The 12,662-nt window shown below is 40.2% G+C and overlaps 3 protein-coding genes across 5 annotated transcripts; all 3 read left to right on the forward strand.

Annotated features, from left to right (window-relative positions):
- The first annotated feature begins 211 nt into the window (after positions 1-211).
- Positions 212-2,452, forward strand: LOC125986650 (uncharacterized). The gene is made up of 6 exons (XM_049750434.2): positions 212-481; positions 549-899; positions 1,022-1,345; positions 1,439-1,564; positions 2,069-2,127; positions 2,191-2,452. Exons 1-6 carry the CDS (start codon positions 436-438, stop codon positions 2,308-2,310), a joined length of 1,026 nt encoding a protein of 341 aa, XP_049606391.1. The 5' UTR covers positions 212-435; the 3' UTR covers positions 2,311-2,452.
- Positions 2,453-3,696: 1,244 nt separating this feature from the next.
- On the forward strand, positions 3,697-10,519 carry LOC125986669 (uncharacterized). Of its 3 annotated transcripts, none has more exons than XM_068651687.1 (6): positions 3,697-4,036; positions 4,104-4,454; positions 8,332-8,655; positions 8,757-8,882; positions 9,133-9,176; positions 9,252-10,519. In XM_068651687.1, exons 1-6 carry the CDS (start codon positions 3,991-3,993, stop codon positions 9,381-9,383), a joined length of 1,023 nt encoding a protein of 340 aa, XP_068507788.1. In that variant the 5' UTR covers positions 3,697-3,990; the 3' UTR covers positions 9,384-10,519. The 3 variants fall into 3 exon arrangements, with proteins under 3 accessions (XP_068507788.1, XP_049606404.1, XP_049606421.1); XM_049750447.2 differs by lacking the exons at positions 8,332-8,655; positions 8,757-8,882; positions 9,133-9,176; positions 9,252-10,519 and adding exons at positions 4,578-4,901; positions 5,001-5,126; positions 5,379-5,422; positions 5,498-7,758 and having other exon boundaries at positions 3,711-4,036; XM_049750464.2 differs by lacking the exons at positions 3,697-4,036; positions 4,104-4,454 and adding exons at positions 7,163-7,802; positions 7,870-8,220 and having other exon boundaries at positions 9,252-9,908.
- A 133-nt stretch (positions 10,520-10,652) lies between these two features.
- LOC137840556 (uncharacterized) lies at positions 10,653-12,652 on the forward strand. Its single transcript, XM_068651689.1, has 4 exons — positions 10,653-11,411; positions 11,495-11,839; positions 11,923-12,264; positions 12,363-12,652. Exons 1-4 carry the CDS (start codon positions 11,366-11,368, stop codon positions 12,632-12,634), a joined length of 1,005 nt encoding a protein of 334 aa, XP_068507790.1. The 5' UTR covers positions 10,653-11,365; the 3' UTR covers positions 12,635-12,652.
- Positions 12,653-12,662: the final 10 nt, after the last annotated feature.

Genomic DNA, 12,662 nt, shown 5'->3' on the forward strand with positions numbered 1-12,662 from the left:
TGCTTCAGATGACACATTTTTGTATTGTGCCTTTGTCATAGTCCGTCACATAGTCTTTGTTATTGGTAAGCTTGGTACAAAGAAGCCGATTTGCGTGTGATGAATTATTTCGCTTTGCACAAACTCTGTTGATGAAGCAAATCTTCACAACGCCACACTAATTTAAGATTTTCTCTATTTTGGGTTTTCTCCAAGTTGTTTTATTGGTACATTGAAACCGTGCGCTATTCAAAGTGTCAGAGTCTCAAACGGGACTAGATAGCAAGTCTTGTACAGAAGAGCGTTCACTGAGAGGAGCCGGCTTGGGTTGACACCTGAAACGGCCAATGCGATGTCTGTGAAATTGTCCCCTCCCCTTTGGTGTTCTACCTTTCAAGTCATTAAACATTTGAAGCTCTCTGGAGGAACTGCTGCACTTGCTGGGACAACAACGAAATGCGGACGACGCTTCTTCTGCTGCTCCTGCTGATCCCGTTTGGAGGCAAGTCCAAGCTCAAAGGCAATGGAGTCATGTTCATCACTCATACTCTGTGTTTTGTTCTGTGCAGGATACAAGGGTCAGCCCACCTTCGCAACAGAGACCAAAAAAGTTGGACAAAGTGTCTCTCTGGAATGTCCCAGCAACTCCTCTGAAATTCAGGCTCTTCATATTTGGATTCGACTTGCTTCTGGAAGCTTTCCAGAAATCTTAGGTCAGATGTCAGCCATTGATATGGCAGAACCCGAAACTAGGACATCAAAGAGTGGACGTCGTATAACAGTCAAGCAAGAGCCAGGGAAGTTTGTTCTGCAAATTAGTCAGGTGCAAAAAATCGACACAGCGCTCTACTACTGTTTCGAATTGCCATCACGGTTTCATAAAATGACATTTTTGAATGGAATATTTCTATTGGTCAAAGGTAAATATAGAAATGTGTGATTTGGCATTGAGAATATTTAGACATTATTTGGTCATTTAAATATTTTTTTGCAGTTCTTTGATAATTAACATGACAGACTAAAAGGTCAATTTGCATTTCAGACATTCCAGAAGCAGAGACAGCCGTCACTGCTGTCACTCATGACTTGCAGTTCAACGAGAGCCGATCGCGGTGCTCTGTTTTCTCTCGCTCTGGGAACAAAACGTGTGAGGATGGACACAACTTTTATTGGCTCCGAGCTGGACCAGAGGATTCAAATCCCCATTTCATTTACACTCATGACGAATGTGAGAAAGTTGCAAAGGGCTCCATGCAGCAATGCGTTCACGCTTTCCGTAACACCGTTGACGCCGGAACGTACTCTTGTGCTGTGGCCACATGTGGGCACATTTTTATGGCGAAGGCAACAAAGGTCAACACGCAAGGTAAATCAAATATTTTGATTTCAGAATTGTCAAGTAGTACAGATTTTAAAAAGTGCAAATCACTGTAATGTTTTCTTTTTTTCCATGATCCAGATGGCAGCAAATGTGATATACACAGGTCTGTCGTCTTTGTCTTGGGTTCTGCTTTGGCCTTAAGCTGGATCATATCAACCTTCCTCATATGCAAGATCAAGACAGAAGGCTGTTTTTACTGCAAAGGTAAGAGAACGTGCACATGAAGTCTCCAAATGCAAAAGCTGTTTGTCATCATTTTGACTCAAAGTGTCAAACTCGGGCCCTCGAAGGCTACTGTCCTACATGTTAAAGCGGTTCCCCTCATCACCTGTGACTTGGAAAAAAATTGAGCCATGCCTAAACATATAGTATATGTATATATCTATATATATCTAGATCGAGATGTATACGTGTCTATACAGACATATGTATATCGACACACACATGTAAGTTTGGATGTAACAATGTTCACATTTTGTTTGTCCGACTATTTGTATGACTATAAGAAAATTCGAACCTATGTACTCTGGAATTTTCCTGTATGGGACAAATAAAGGAATATCTTATTTTACCAGGTAAGTCAAATTTGATCCATTCCTGCAACATGTTGCAGCATAGTGGTTGAGAATATGGGTAACGTCTCTCACTGATGCCACGCCCCCTTTTTCATACCACACTCTAATTATCTCTATTTATTACTATTTACAGCCTATTTTTCAAAGCAAAGCAAGAACCCTTGTGATGCTCAAGGCCCTCCGACATTAAATGTATGTATTCCTTAATTAAGTTGTGTTTATTTGATTTATTCATTGGATGTTGTTTCCCCGCAGAGGGAAGAAAATGCCCGCCTTAACTCAACTGTGGTTTTCAGCATGATGGAAAGCAATACGCTAGATGCAGCACAAACCAAGGCTTCACTCATGACTTGCACCGTACGTGCTAAAAGCTAGCTCACTAGCTAAATGCGAATTAGCAACAATACTGCTGACAAAAATATGTTTCTATTGTCATTACTTGAAGCTGAAAAGTTCTTAGTTGAATCTTGCACTGAAAAATATAATGCAACGTGAATAAAATTCCTGGGAAAAAATATATTGTATTCATATTTTATGAAAAAAACAATTTGTCATCAGCGCGTTTGGAAAACAACAGGACATTTAATCATCCATGTATGTCATCATTGGGAGGGTATTTTATTTTGTACAAATGTAAAATCTATAATATTTTTATTATTTGCATATATTAATCATCCAAGGATCCTATACAAATTGTACACAAATGTATTTTCTATGAATGTAAAAATAATTTATTATTTGCACATATTTATTAAGCATCCCAGGATCCCACCAAAGGTGCTGCAGAAATTCAAAGCAACTGTATGTAAAAGCACAACAAATATCAATGTCTGTCTCATTGTCAAAATTGGATCCATATGAAATCACAATTTTCTTTACATCCATTTTAGCTGACCCTGAGCAAGAGGCAGGATACTCCCCTAACTGTCCTCCAGACAAACATAGCGCACACACAGACAAACAGCCATTCGTCCTCCCATTCACTGCGACTCATTTTGGAAGAAGTAAAAATTGATGTGGAACCTGAACTGTATTTTGCATTCGGACTAAAATGCACTGCTGCTGTAAGCAGTTGTGGATCATCAAAAAACTGGAAGCTTCTTTTACCTTCCTACCTGTAACTGTTTTCGAATTTCAGAAGGAAGGATGTACAAATACTGTGACATAAACTTCTGACTTTCACATTGTGTCTTTGGCCTGCGGTAGGCCTTTGACCAACAACTCAAAGCAGTGTTCAACGGAACTATTGACAGGAAATAAGATATCAGTCAGGAAATGCGTGTTGCATCACATACTCCAGCTAATGTTATCCATCTGCCACTGAGAAACAAAAGAAGTAACCAAGCTGAGGACATTCATCGTGCAACTAGATAATGACCTAAAACAAAGTGACAAAGGAGGATGATGTTGTAGAAAATTTAGACTGGCCAAGACCATCAGCTGACTTAAGCCCAATTAAGCATGAATAGGGTAGTCTCCAACATGGCCGCCATCCTCTTCAATCCAAAGCTCAAACGAGTTCAGGACCGATAATTGCAATAAACACTGATGCATGCGTGTTTGTGGTTAAAGTGAACGCTATAGCAAACGCAAAATATTTTCATTTCTTTTTCTTCAGATGACACATTTTTGTATTGTGCCTTTGTCATAGTCCGTCACATAGTCTTTGTTATCGGTAAGCTTTTAAAACTTGGTATAAAAAAGCTGATTTGCGTGTGATGAATTATTTCGCTTTGCACAAACTCTGTTGATGAAGCAGACCTTCACAACGCCACACTAATTTAAGGTTTTCTCTATTTTGGGTTTTCTCCAAGTTGTTTTATTGGTACATTGAAACCGTGCGCTATTCAAAGTGTCAGAGTCTCAAACGGGACTAGAAGAGCAAGTCTTGTACAGAAGAGCGTTCACTGAGAGGAGCCGGCTTGGGTTGACACCTGAAACGGCCAATGCGATGTCTGTGAAATTGTCCCCTCCCCTTTGGTGTTCTACCTTTCAAGTCATTAAACATTTGAAGCTCTCTGGAGGAACTGCTGCACTTGCTGGGACAACAACGAAATGCGGACGACGCTTCATCTGCTGCTCCTGCTGATCCCGTTTGGAGGCAAGTCCAAGCTCAAACGCAATGGAGTCATGTTCATCACTCATACTCTGTGTTTTGTTATGTGCAGGATACAAGGGTCAGCCCACCTTCGCAACAGAGACCAAAAAAGTTGGACAAAGTGTCTCTCTGGAATGTCCCCGCAACTCCTCTGAAATTCAGGCTCTTCATATTTGGATTCGACTTGCTTCTGGAAGCTTTCCAGAAATCTTAGGTCAGATGTCACCCCTTGATAAGGCAGAACCCGAAACTAGGACATCAAAGGGTGGACGTCGTATAACAGTCAAGCAAGAGCCAGGGAAGTTTGTTCTGCAAATTAGTCAGGTGCAAAAAATCGACACAGCGCTCTACTACTGTTTCGAATTGCCATCACGGTTTCATAAAATGACATTTTTGAATGGAATATTTCTACTGGTCAAAGGTAAATATGGAAATGTGTGATTTGGCATTGAGAATATTTTGACACTAATTGGTCATTTCAATCTTTTTTTAGCAGTTCTTTGATGATTAGTTTGAAAAACTAAAAGGTCAATTTGCATTTCAGACGTTCCAGAAGCAGAGACAGCCGTCACTGCTGTCAATCATGACTTGCAGTTCAACGAAAGCCGATCGCGGTGCTCTGTTTTCTCTCGCTCTGGGAACAAAACGTGTGCGGATGGACACAACTTTTATTGGCTCAGAGCTGGACCAGAGGATTCAAATCCCCACTTCATTTACACTCATGACGAATGTGAGAAAGTTGCAAATGGTTCCATGCAGAAATGCATTCACGCTTTCCATAACACCGTTGACGCCGGAACTTACTCTTGTGCTGTGGCCACATGTGGGCACATTTTTATGGCGAAGGCAACAAAGGTCATAACAAAAGGTAAATCAAATATTTTGATTTCAGAATTGTCAAGTAGCATGGATTTCAAAAAGTTCAAATTATTGTTTGCTGTTTTTTTTTTTTTTTTCCATGATCCAGACCCCAGCAAGTCTGATTTCCTAAAGACTGTTATCTTCGTCATGGCTGCTGCTTTGACCTTAATCTCCTTCCTGTCAGCTTTTCTCATATACAAGGTCAAGACAAAAACGTTTTGTTGCTGCATAGGTGAGAGAAATTCCACTGCTTCTTTTGGGGTTCTCACAATTTGGGGGGGGGGGGCATTAGTTTTCAAACATTTCCTCATTTTAAGACCAATCCAATATAGTTGCCAAATGTATCACTCAATGCCATCAGAAAATAATAAGAAAAAGAAAAGTGTAGGCATGCACTTTGGGAGATGGAAAAGATGTAATACAAGTTATTTTGGGAGTCCTCATGACGCCATTGCTTGATAGACTATCTCTGTTTGATGTTTAGCTTGTCTGCAAACTCGTGAAGAAACGTGCAGTGGTGTGCAGCAGGTCAGTCGAAAGTCTCTCCGCACGTTTGCTCCCTTTCCACCTTCTTCTTGTGACACAAGTGACTTGTTTTCTCAGAGAACCGAGGATACTTTGGTGTATTCCGCGCCGACCATTGTCCCCAGGAAAAGTGGCAAAGCCAGCCAAACGAGAGCGAGAAAAAATGAGGATTTTAGCACGTATACGGACGTCTGCCTCCGCGAAACCTAACGAGATCAAATGTATTTAAAGTTTGTATTAAGATCTTTCACATTTCAAAAGTACTGCAGAAGTTTACAGTGCAAGGCATAATGGGACTAAAATATCACTGTACAACCTCCGTCAATCAAAATAGAATGACTGCAGTGATTTTAAAAAAAAACAAATGGCTTCATCAAAGACAACCTACGATTACGATGGTAGTGAGATTGCAAATGTGATGAGGATTGAAGATGTTAAAAAAAAAAAAATGGACTCAAGCTATTTTTCTGAAGTACCACATTCAGTTTAAAGATTCCAGTGATTCATGACAATCGATTTTCATCAATTTAAAAAAAAAACGAATGTGTATATGGTAAGTCACTCATGACTTGCACCGGTATGTGCTAAAAGCTAGCTCACTAGCAAATTGTGAATTTGCAATAATACTGCTGACTCATTTGTTATTTAAAAAACAGTATGTTTCTATTGTCATTACTTGCAGCTGAGAGTTTGTTAGTCTAATCTTGAACTGAAAAATATAATGTAACGAGAATTAAATGTCTGAGAAAAAGACGATTATTGTATTCATATTTTATGGGAAAAAAATCATCAGAACATTAGGAAAAAAATGAGACATTCGTCATCCATGTATGTTATTATGGGGGGATATTTTATTTTGTATGAATGTAAAAACTATCATGTTTTTAGTATTTGCATATATTTGCTAATCATCCCAGGATCCTACACAAATTGTACACAAATGTATTTCGTATCAATGTAAAAACTATTTATTATTTGCATATATTTATTAAGCATCCCAGGATCCTACCAAAGGTGCTTTAGAAATTCAAAGCAACTGTATGTAAAAACACAAAAAATATCAGCTGTGTTCACGCTGATTCCAGCCATTCGTCTTTCCATTCACAGCGAGTCAAGAAAGCGAGCGAAAAATTTATGTGGAACCTGTATGGCATTTTATGTTAGGACCGAGATACACTGCTGCTGTAAGCGGTTGTGGATCATCAAAAAATGAAAATTTACCTTCCCACCCGTACCTGTCTTCGATGTTCAGAAGGAAGGATGTACAAATACTGTGAGTTTAACGTGCACGACGTAAACGTCTGGCTTTCACATTTTGTATATTTGGCCTGCGGTGGGCCTTTGACCAACAACGCTGAGCAGTGTTCAAGGGAACCGTTGACAGGAAATGAGAGGGCACACTAAACCAGCAAATATATCGGCGTTCATCTTTTAGTCTCATTTTGCATCGTAAAAATACTTTGTCACTAAAGCGCTGAATTACCTCTACAAGTGGGAACCAAACAACAATATGTTCTCTTTGATGATGTCGTCTGACCACATTGACATTTCTGCACCGACAGTCAGTCAGGAAATGCTAATCTCATCCATCTGCCACTGAGAAACAAAAGAAGCATCCAAACTGAGAACCTTTATCGTGCAACAACATAATGACCTAAAACAAAATCACAAAGGAGGATGATGTTGAAGATTTTAGAATGGCCAAGATCGTCAGCTGACTTGAACCCTATTGAGCACGCACGCGTAGGTTAGTCTCCAGAATGGCTGCCATCCTCTTCAATCCAAAGCACAAACGAGTTCAGGACACATGATTGTAATACATACTGATGCATTCGTGTTTGTGGTTGGAGTGAACGTGATAGCAAAGGCAAAATATTACTTTTGCTTCAGATGACACACTTTTGTATTGTCCCTTTGCCATAGTTCCTCACGTAGTCATTGTTTTTAGTTAAGCTTTTTAAACTCGATATGAAGAAGCTGATTTGTGTGTGATTAATTATTTTGCTTTACACAAACTGTTTCTGAAGCAGACCTTCACAGTGCTACACTGATTTAAGGTTTTCTGGGGTCATGCTCCAAGTTGATTCATTGAAATATTGAAATCGTTAGCGAGGAATGTGCGCTATTCAAAGTGTCAGAGTCTCAAACGTGACGCAGCAACTAGATAGCAAGTCTTGTACAGAAGAGCGTTCACTGAGAGGAGCCGGCTTGGGTTGACACTTGAAACGGCCAATGCGATGTCTGGGAAATTGTCCCCTCCTCTTTTGTGTTCTAAGTTTCAAGTCATTAAACATTTGAAGCTCTCTGGAGAAACTGCTGCACTTGTGGAACAACAAGATGCGGACAACGCTTCATCTGCTGCTCCTGCTGATCCCGTTTGGAGGCAAGTCCAAGCTCAAAGGCAACGGAGTCATGTTCATCACTCATACTCTCTGTTTTATTCCGTGCAGGATACACGGGTCAGCCCACTTTCACAACAGAAACTAAAGAAGTTGGACAAAGTGTCTCTCTGGAATGTCCCCGCAACCCCTCTGAACTTGATGCTGCTCTTACTTGGATTCGACTTGCTTCTGGAAGCTTTCCAGAAATCTTACGTCAGATGCCATCCTTTGATATGCCAGGACCCGAAACTGGGACATCAATGAGTGGACATCGTATTACAGTCAAGCAAGAGCCAGGGAAGTTTGTTCTGCAAATTAGTCGGGTGCAAAAAAACGACACGGCGCTCTACTACTGTTTCAAATGGACAAAGTGGTTTCATAAAATGTCATTTTTGAATGGAGTATTTTTACAGGTTAAAGGTAAGGTGATTTGGCTTTGAGAATAATTAGACACTAATTTATCATTTAAATCATTTTTGGCAGTTCTTTGGTAATTAACATGACAGACTAAAAGGTCAATTTGCTTTTCAGACGACCCAAAAGCAGAGACAGCCGTCACTGCTGTCACTCATGACTTGCAGTTCAACGAGAGCCGATCGCGGTGCTCGTTTGTCTCTCGCTCTGGTAATAAAACGTGTGCGGATGGACACAACTTTTATTGGCTCAGAGCTGGACCAGAGGATTCAAATCCCCACTTCATTTACACTCATGACGAATGTGAGAAAGTTGCAAATGGTTCCATGCAGAAATGCGTTCACGCTTTCCGTAACAACGTTGACGCCGGAACGTACTCCTGTGCTGTGGCCACATGTGGGCACATTTTTATGGCGAAGGCAACAAAGGTCAACACGCAAGGTAAATCAAATATTTTGATTTCAGAATTGTCAAGTAGCATGGATTTCAAAAAGTTCAAATTATTGTTTGCTGTTTTTTTTTTTTTTTTTTCCATGATCCAGACCCCAGCAAGTCTGATTTCCTAAAGACTGTTATCTTCGTCATGGCTGCTGCTTTGACCTTAATCTCCTTCCTGTCAGCTTTTCTCATATACAAGGTCAAGACAAAAACGTTTTGTTGCTGCATAGGTGAGAGAAATTCCACTGCTTCTTTTGGGGTTCTCACAATTTGGGGGGGGTGCATTAGTTTTCAAACATTTCCTCATTTTAAGACCAATCCAATATAGTTGCCAAATGTATCACTCAATGCCATCAGAAAATAATAAGAAAAAGAAAAGTGTAGGCATGCACTTTGGGAGATGGAAAAGATGTAATACAAGTTATTTTGGGAGTCCTCGTGACGCCATTGCTTGATAGACTATCTCTGTTGGATGTTTAGCTTGTCTGCAAACTCGTGAAGAAACGTGCAGTGATGTGCAGCAGGTCAGTCGAAAGTCTCTCCGCACGTTTGCTCCCTTTCCACCTTCTTCTTGTGACACAAGTGACTTGTTTTCTCAGAGAACCGAGGATACTTTGGTGTATTCCGCGCCGACCATTGTCCCCAGGAAAAGTGGCAAAGCCAGCCAAACGAGAGCGAGAAAAAATGAGGATTTTAGCACGTATACGGACGTCTGCCTCCGCGAAACCTAACGACATCAAATTAATGTAAAGTTTGTATTAAGATATTTCACATCTCAAAAGCACTGCAGAAATTTACAGCGCACAGAACCATATTTGGCATATTGGGAATAAACTGTACACTGTACAACCTCCGTCAATCAAAATAGAATTATTGCAGTGATCTTTAAATAAACAAATTGCTTCATCAAGGACAAGAAAACTGTATTACAACGGTAGTGAGATTGCAAATGTGAGAAGGATTGGAAGATGTGGAAAATGGACTCAAGCTATTCTTTAAAGTACCACATTCATTTTAAAGATTCCATTGATTAATGACAATGGATTTTCTTTATTTAAATTTTTTTTTAATATGTTAAGGCTGTATGTGCAAATGAGAACAATGTATTGCTTCTGTTGTGGTTCTTTTTCAACATGCTTACGTTGATGTTAATCCTGCACCAACAAAAAATAGGAAGTCATGAAATAAATGTCATATTCTGATTTCAACAAAGGTGTCCACTTATTTCAGTTAGGGTGAAGCCAGCGTGTTCAGTCCTGCTTTAAATTGAAAACTCAGTCAGGATGAAAACCTTTACAGAGTTCTTTTCCTCGTCATCAACAGCAACAAGGCTTGAGTTTGTGTAACCTGAAAATCAAATACCCGGTGTGCTCAATTGGCAGTCCGGCCCTGCTGTCAGTCACGCATCGAATAATCCATTCGTGTAAAATGATCCAGACTTGAGATTAGAATTTAAATTCGTCTTTAGTAGTCACTCATAAAGTCATTCAACAAGTAGTGCAGTGGTGTCAAACTCTGGTTCGCGTGCCAAATTTGGCCCACCGTGTAATTATATTTGGCCCGCAAAGACAAATTCTGCATAGCCTTTGTGTCAATACTAAATTTGCAAAATGTCTTCACTTTTAAAAATAGAGACGCTTCTAGCCATTTTTGTTACATTCATCTATTTTAAAATTTAAACCATTCTTACTAGTCTCTTATTTCAAAACTAGTCATTTATCAGTTTGTTGTGTTGCCTATACTGTATATAATATGAGACATTCATCCATTTATTTGGGTTGGCATCATTGATGACTGACGATGCAGCCCACGGCACAAATAAGTTTGACACCCCTGGTGTAGTGTGTATTAAACACATACATCCCAGACTTAACCAAGCGGAACCTCGCAAGGCTTTCACGATTTTGGCTTGTGGAGGCAGCCCAGCTAGGTGCTAACTTGTCATCACAAGTGGGTACACAGCAACATGTATTTGATAATGCGATGCAGTCAGACCACACTGTGACATTTTTGTACCTGCAGCTTGTCTGGAAATACGCGTTGCATCATAAACGCTCATACACAAATAGTTTCCATATCTCCACACTTCTCATATAAGCCAGTTACTTTTTGAGTGGACTTGTCATTTTATTTGTTAAATACAAAACCTAAACGGTACTTTCATGCTTATTTAGTCACTTTGGTGGATTTTCAAAATAAAACACAAATGCAAAAAAAATCAAGACAAATGATGGTGAAAAAAATAAAGTGTCCAGCTGGAATTTGCTGGAAAACATTTCATTGATCACAATTTTTCTTCACCAAAGTGATGGAAAGGTTTAATTTGGACAAATATGAAGTCCACTTATGATCTCAAACGAACACCCAATGCTGATGAGCAACATCAGGAAAATAAACATATTAAGTTTGCCAATAAGCACTCCCGCCACCCTCGTAATGATAAGCGACCCAGGAGATGAATAAATAAATAAACCATTGGTTTAGTAATGAGCATGTGGGTGTCGTTCAATCAGATGCTTAACTGTCAGAAAATAATGCAAACATACAGGAACGTTTTGGTGGACGCATTTCCGTCGGGTTGGGTCGATGCCTGAAACGACCAATGAGATGTCTTTGAAATTGTCCCCTCCCCTTTGGTGTGAATCGATTCAAGTCAATAAACATTTGATGCTGTGTGCAGGGACTGCCACTCACTTGCTGAAACGACATCAAAATGCAGACGGCGCTTCATCTGCTGATTCTGCTGATCCCATACGGAGGCAAGTCCAAGCTCAAGGACAATGGGGATAGTCATGTTCATCGCTCTTGTTAACATCTTTGTTTTTGGTTTACTTTTGTTCAGGATGCACAAGTGGTCCTACCTTCACGACAGAGATGACAGCGGTTGGACAAAATGCCTCTCTGGAATGTCTCAGAGATGACACCACTGTGCGGGAAGTTCTTTTTTGGATTCGACTTGTTTCTGGAACTTTTCCTGAATTTTTAGGTCACATCACACCCGGTGATTTCACAAGACAGGAGTCGTCAAAGAGTGGACGTCGTGTCACAGTCAAGCAAGAGCCAGGGAAGTTTGTTCTGCAAATTAGTCAGGTGCAAAAAAGTGACACAGCGCTCTACTACTGTTTCAAATGGACATCGTGGATCCATGATGTGATCTTTTTGAAAGGAATATTTCTGCAGGTCAAAGGTAATTTTGACAAATTGACAATATGTCATTGGGCTTTGAAAAATTTCCAGACACTATATTTAAAGGTGAGTTCTGTTTTTCAGATTTTCCAGAAGCAAAAACCTCTGTCTTTGATGTCACTCATGACTTGCTGTCTGACGAGATCCATCCGGGACCATCTATGACCTCGCGCTGCTCGGTCGTCTCTCGCTCTGGGAGTAAAACGTGCGCAGATGGGCACAACGTTTATTGGCTCAGAGCTGGACCAGAAGATTCAAATCCCCACTTCATTTACGCTCATGACGAATGTGAAAAGGTTGCAAATGGCTCCATACAGAAATGCGTTCAAGCTTTCCCAAACAACGTCAGCGCTGGAACGTACTCTTGTGCTGTGGCCACATGTGGCCACGTTTTTATGGCAAAAGCAACAAAAGCCATCATTAAAGGTATGTCATCTTAATTAGTGCCAAGTGTGAAGTTTCAAAACTGAAAATTGCTTGAATTGTAATTTTTGCTGGGGTTTTTTGTATTCCTCATGATCCAGATAGCAGCAAAAGTGATATACCAAGGTCTGTCATCTTTGTCTTGGGTTCTGCTGTGGCCTTAAGCTGGATCATATCAACCTTCCTCATATGCAAGATCAAGACAGAAGGCTGTTTTTACTGCAAAGGTAAGAGAACGTGCACAGGAAGTCTCCAAATGCAAAAGCTGTTTGGCATCATTTTGACTCAAAGTGTCAAACTCGGGCCCTCGAAGGCTACTGTCCTACATGTTAAAGCGGTTCCCCTCATCACCTGTGACTTGGAAAAAAATTGAGCCATGCCTAAACATATAGTATATGTAT

This window comes from Syngnathus scovelli, chromosome 1 (assembly GCF_024217435.2).
Source record: "Syngnathus scovelli strain Florida chromosome 1, RoL_Ssco_1.2, whole genome shotgun sequence".
NCBI classification, from domain to species: domain Eukaryota; kingdom Metazoa; phylum Chordata; class Actinopteri; order Syngnathiformes; family Syngnathidae; genus Syngnathus; species Syngnathus scovelli.